General features: G+C 33.7%; 2 protein-coding genes across 2 annotated transcripts; both read right to left on the reverse strand.

The window, feature by feature from the left end:
• Positions 1–557: 557 nt before the first annotated feature.
• HELRODRAFT_182409 (hypothetical protein) lies at positions 558–3,703 on the reverse strand (the record flags this gene model as incomplete). Its single annotated transcript, XM_009032678.1, has 4 exons — positions 558–978; positions 1,121–1,208; positions 2,685–2,723; positions 2,938–3,703. 4 exons carry the CDS (start codon positions 3,701–3,703, stop codon positions 558–560), a joined length of 1,314 nt encoding a protein of 437 aa, XP_009030926.1.
• Positions 3,704–5,611: 1,908 nt separating this feature from the next.
• On the reverse strand, positions 5,612–6,294 carry HELRODRAFT_182410 (hypothetical protein; the record flags this gene model as incomplete). The annotated part of the gene is made up of 2 exons (XM_009032679.1): positions 5,612–6,100; positions 6,196–6,294. 2 exons carry the CDS (start codon positions 6,292–6,294, stop codon positions 5,612–5,614), a joined length of 588 nt encoding a protein of 195 aa, XP_009030927.1.
• Positions 6,295–6,396: the final 102 nt, after the last annotated feature.

Raw genomic sequence — 6,396 nt, forward strand, 5'->3', positions numbered from 1 at the left:
TTTTTTTATTAAAATTGAAAATTGGAGCAAAAGATATCTAGAACTTTTTAATTTTTAAATTAAAAATTCATAATTAATAATTATTAAAATTGAAATTACAAAAGTAATTGATATTTAGTTAGATATGGATTCAATTCCAATTACTAATAAACCACTGTGACCAGGGTATCATTCTTTATATAAGTATTAGTATTTATTAGAGTGGTTCATTCTGTACACACAAAGCTGGTCCATCCTGTACCACATGGTAGTTGGACACTAAAACGGACATGCCAAATAAATTAAAAAGGATAAAGGTGTCAAATCAACACTATCGTGTTCAGAAAGCATTATTTTATAGAAACTGACAAAAAAACAAAAACATACCGCTCGAAATTTTTCTAAAACACTCAAAAAGAAACAGACGAATATTTCACTTTTTCTCGCAAAAAAAGGAAAAGTGAAACAGTTAAATCGGCTACTAAAAACATTTAATAAAATTTACATCTGGTTATAGAAAGCCAAGAGACGTATATGAATTTAAATTTTAAAAAAATGTTAGCGCATGTTTACTATTTTTAATTTCGAAGGTCCTTTCGGTACCTGGTCCATTCGACCCCAGTCTCCCCTACTTTGAAGTAGAGTGTCGGAGTTGTAGATTTTTGTGGAATGGGAATTTTTGAAGGGGTTGGTGTCAGATATTTTTCATCTGACTCTGAAACTCTGCTTTGAAGCATTGAACAGGCATAGTGAATACTGAATAAAATAAGTACATCGCTTAGTGATTGTAAATAGTCACAAACCTGAGAAGACTTCTGACGAATATTATTATTATTATTATTATTATTATTATTATTATTATTATTATTATTATTATTATTACTATCACCAATTGACTCAGTGAGAGACGCAATTGTTTCAATTGATGGTAGCTGACGAGAATCGTCGCTTGATCCTGTCGTCGTTATCTGCGTGACGCTTGAAACGTTGCTGAATTCGCTGCAGGAGATTAAAAATTTTTTAATAAATTTTTAGGTGAAATTTTTGGGTTAAGTTCTCAGAGAAACAAAACGAGAAGCAAATCCAGTCTTGAAGTAAAAAAATAATTAAATTTTTGCATCAACGAATTATCAAGACGAACCTTAAACCAGAATCTCGATTCAAATCTTTGGCATTATTGTAATCATGTGAAACATGGCTGCCTGCATCATTATGCGGAGTTGGGTGACCTGTTCGCGGAATCGGCGGTGTCACTCGCTTTAAACATAGACAGTTGCAAAAATAAAAGTTCAGACATTTTAGTCCACTAATTTTGCCGTTTCTTTTTCTACGATAGCAGTAACAGACCAGAAAGATGATGAGGAGAAGTATCACCAAACCACCGACAACTGACCCTACAATAATTCCTACCAGCACTTCCTTCCTATCTAAAATTGTAGTTGGAGACGTGATTAGACCTGTCAGCCGTTAGCCGCCACGGCCAATTTTTTTGCTTTTAGCCGTCAGTCGCTGAATAATTTTTTGGTTAGCCTAACTAGCCACCGAATGTTAATTTGACACTTATAAAACGCTCAATTGTGGCACAAAATAAAGTTTCAATAGTTTTATTATTTTTTTTAGCAAATTGAAAAGATTTAGTTATATAGAATACAAAACATCAAATATTATAAAAATTGTCTTCAAAGTTTTTGTATTGTCATTGTTGTTAAAAAATGCAAGAATCAGAAATATGTAAGATAGAACTTATTTCTGATCCAGGTGCGAGAAACTTGACAGAAAAAGTAAAAACTACAAAAATTATTTAAGTAGTTATAAGTAATTTGGTAAAAATGAATTGTTATAGAGAAGACTTTATATTTAGATCCAAAATCAGATGCTAGTATTCGTGAAAATGCTGAAAAACATTGTTGATTTAAGATAAGAAGATGAAGCTATCAAAAAAAGACTATGATGAGTTATTTAAAGAAATACAATCAGAACAGATAAAACAATACAAGACATCTAACAAAAGAAATAAATTTGTATTACACTTTAGATTCTTATGTAGGTGATGCGCTGTTGTTTTGGGAGGAAAATAGCCCTCACCTACCTTCTTTAGCTCAATTTACACAAGTTTACATAGGTGTGCGTTATTCAAGTGTAACAGTAAAATTAATGTTTTCTATTGCAGCTCTTATCTGAAATTGCAAAAGGTTTTCATTGTCATCAAACAATGTAGAAAAATTTTGTTCCTGTATGATAACAAGAGCGCTCTGCATTCTAACAAGCGATTGTTTGTATGTAACTGGTGAGACAGTGGATGGTATCAAATTTACTATTGAATGTTTTAATTTCATATTTGTGATGGTGAAGAAGATGATGATGAAAATGGTTGTGGTAATGAAGAAGATGATAGTGATGGTTTTGTGAATATATGTAACAATGTTTGAAATATTGAAAACTATTTTCTGTTTCTAAAATAAAAATTATTCAAACGTTAATCAACTATGCTGTTTGTGTGTTATGAGCATGGATATATTATATAAAATATATATTCATGGTCATAGATAAAATTAAACAAGTATTTTGATTTCCAGCTCTTAGCCGAGAAAAGCCGATGAATAATTCGTCTATTAGAATGAAACTCGACGGGCCGAATTTTTAGCCGAAATTTTTTGTTAGCGAAACATCTAAAAATATTCGGCTAACAGGTCTAGACGTGATACCTTCAAAGCAGTTTTTAACGTCTGCATTAACTTCAAAATCTGTTGAAGAAATAAATTAATGTTTCGTTGTTTACACAGGCTTTTAATGGAATTTATAAAAAAAAGTACAAAATACAAATGCCAAAAAAAGTGTGAATTTTGAATATATTTCATGTAATTATTTTATGAAATATAAATTTGAAATTTTAACGACTGTTTCTGTCCGATTCATTTAATTAAAATTTTAGAGCAATAAATAAAAATATTTTCCTACTTGAAAATTCAGATATCCATCGTTCGAGACAGGCGGAGTGCTGCCTGCTGGTAGCCAGGTTGTGCATGGCATTCTCTTTATCCGCACTATTAAACCAACCATCCGGACAACTGCCCACTGCAGCAGTGAAGACTGTGATGCTAGACAAAAATTTTTCTCTGGCATATTTAGTTTGATCTTGATAGTCGCCTTTGCATGGATCCTTTGTTACATCGCTGAGAACCCAGAGAGAAATTTTTTTGTCGTTTCCCGATTGTGAGTTTCTCAGTGCAAGTTTATAAAAACTTTCCACGCCATCAGTCAATTTTTCGGCATTTTCAGTTTCAGTTACGTTTTTTGCAGGAACATATGAATTTAAAAAATTGTCAAAAGTCTTGTTCGTGAATGCGGATGGAGTCGTCGTGTTCCATAAATGTTGATTATCTCCATTTTTATCAAATTTGTAGCAGAATATCTGCGAGTATGTGCTACTAAATTTTGTGAGGTACATTGAAAATCTGTTAAAAAAGTATTTAATTTTCTTCTGTGCCTCTGCCTCCCCGTTATATTGAACGTTGTCGTCTATCAGGAAGTAGAGAACTCGGCTGCTCGATGTTCCAGCGTAGTTGTCACTCAGATGTTTGTAGCGGCTCTGATTGTACCAGAAGTCTGTGAGGCAGACTTGGCCAGTGTGGTTGCAACTTTGATGTAAAGATGGAATGTAACATTTGTTGTCGGTAGGTGTTTGTGCTCTAACAGACAAAAGCAATGTCCTCAAAATGACCATTATTGTTACAAAGTATTTCATCCTGTCGTGTTTCACAGAATATGTTAAACGGCTTGTTATAAATATTTTAATCGATTGGTTATGCTTGGTTTTTTGCTAGTAAGCAAAAAATTCGTGTCCAACTAAATGAAACAATTTCAATAACTGAAGCGTTTCTTACAGTTTTTCAACAACATATCACGACAAAATTTTTATTAACCTGTACGGGATATTTAAATATAAGCTTCTTTAAAAATTTCTCGTGAAACAAACGACAAGTTTTTGGCTATAAAACTTAAATTTTTATTTAAACCAGGATGTGTATATTTATTCGATGTTGAGTTACACATTGTTTAGTTATTTGTCGCTCACATAATCGTGACTCTTGAATGAACGAACAAACGAACGAACGAACGTATAAATGTTTGTATAAATGAATGAACGAACGAACGTACGAACGAATAAATGAACGAACGAACGTACGAATGAATGAATGAATGAATGAATGAAGGAATGAATGAACGAACGAACGAACGAACGAACGATTGAACGAACGAACGTACGAATGAATGAACGAACGAATGACAATTGAAACTCTTGTTAATGCAATGCAATATTTCAGGACAAAAAGAGTAACAAAGCTCGTGCGGAAATATAATTGAATATAACTGCAGAGACAAAGCTTAAGCTGATTAAAACAAAGCCTTAGCTGATTAAAACTTATTCTATTTTTGACAAATTATTAATCATTTGGAAACTGTTGAAAATATCCTTTGCGGGTTTTGTTTTAGAGTCTGTTTGTCAGCATCAGCGTCTGTTTGGTTTTAAAACAAAACCCCTATCCATAACTGATGATGGAAAATGATTGTCAGAAAATTTTTTAATGTTAAAATGGGCATAAATTTTTGAACGAAAATGTAAAAAAAAATGAATAAAAATGTTATTTATGACGAACAGCGAACAGCGCATGCATTTTGTGATATTTTAAAACCGCTTATCAGATAGTCTCAATCCAATATATATATATATATATATATATATATATATATGTGTGTGTGTGTGTGTGTGTGTGTGTGTGTGTGTGTGTGTGTGTGTGTGTGTGTGTAATATTAAAAAAATATTACTACCGCGTTGTAAATTGAACAATGTCTGCAATGCCGTGACAATAATTATATATATATATATACATACACATAGTTATAATATGTATACTTTTGTATCTTTATATGTGTGCGCGCGCGTTATTATTTCGTTGAAGTCAAACCATTCATTTCACGTGTGTACATTGTATGTATGTATGTATGTATGTACATTTTACACAGATGTGCAAGTTGTTCACGTGTGTGCCTGCAATCAGATTGTACATATACACATCATTCATTCTATAGCAGGGGTGGGCAAAGTTTTTGCTGTGAGGGCCGCATTGAGAACTATTTTTCTTTTGAAGGGCCGCTTATATAACCCGCTTATATACTTGAATAGCAAATACTCGAACTCGAAATATAGAATGCAGAAACTAAAAAAACAGTAAATATTACCAAAAATGATAAAAAAAACTGCGTTTTAAAACTCAAACTCAGGGCAAATAATAGTAATGCATGTCTTTTATCTTATTTTAACAAAAACAAAACAGGAAACCAAATCAACTAATTAATATTTCTATGCAATGTAAAAAACGCCAGCTTCATAAAAACGCATTTGAAGTTGGACTTGCATCGAACCAACATCACAACTCAGCGTGACGAACTCGTCAGCGTACAATTAACTCAACTATATAATAAATAGCATCCAAGTTGTATAATCCAGATAGTCCGACATCCATCAGACCATCTTTTTAGCAACACACACAACCCTTCCACCAATCACCACCATCAGTTAATACTTTGGCAACAAGCGTCAATTAACAAACCCATTAAATAGCATCAGCAATCACCACCAGAGCCACTGATCATCATTGCTCCGATTATCAGCTGGTGTTTTCCAACTCCAGAATGCTGTGATAGCCAGCGAGTTGAGCAGCACAATGAAGCCGAAGAAAGCCAAAATGAGATGGTGGGAACTATTTTTAACATTTTGAACACTTTCTTTCATTTTACGAGAATCTTTTTTGGATTTGACTATTTTGTCACGTTTGATCATCTTGTTTTCGCTACAATACTGAGTAGCAGTTTTTTTCTTTACGGTAGTGCGTCTTCCAACATTGCTCTGGTTAACTCGTGAATCATTGTCACCAGGTTCGTTATCACCTTCATCCGAGGTGATATCCACACCATCGTCAGAATAATCATCACCTTGGTGACCAGCCTTATCGTCATGAGTGTGCATGGTTTTGTTGTTGCAGGCATCAACTATGCGATCAGACACTCTATCAGGCGATAAGAGTAGTGCCTCTGTTGCTGGTTGTTGTTGCTGCTGCTGCTGATGATGATGATGATGTTGTTGTTTTAGCTGTTTATGTTGTAGATTTATCTGCTGTTGTTGCCATTCTTGTGGTTTTTGAATTGATTGTTCACTTGGTTGTTGAAATGAAAGTAAATTTTGATAAACACGCTGTTGTTCATGAAATTGCGGCTGCTGTGTTTGTGGTGGTGGTGCTTCAGTTGGGCGGTCATTTGTCGCAGTGGCTGGTAAATAATGAAAATAGTATTGGACTGCCACCAAGTAGCCACGGTCAGTAGTTAGTGGTGGTGGGTAGAAGTGGGAAGCTGGAATGA

This window comes from Helobdella robusta (genome assembly GCF_000326865.2).
Source record: "Helobdella robusta unplaced genomic scaffold HELROscaffold_86, whole genome shotgun sequence".
NCBI classification, from domain to species: domain Eukaryota; kingdom Metazoa; phylum Annelida; class Clitellata; order Rhynchobdellida; family Glossiphoniidae; genus Helobdella; species Helobdella robusta.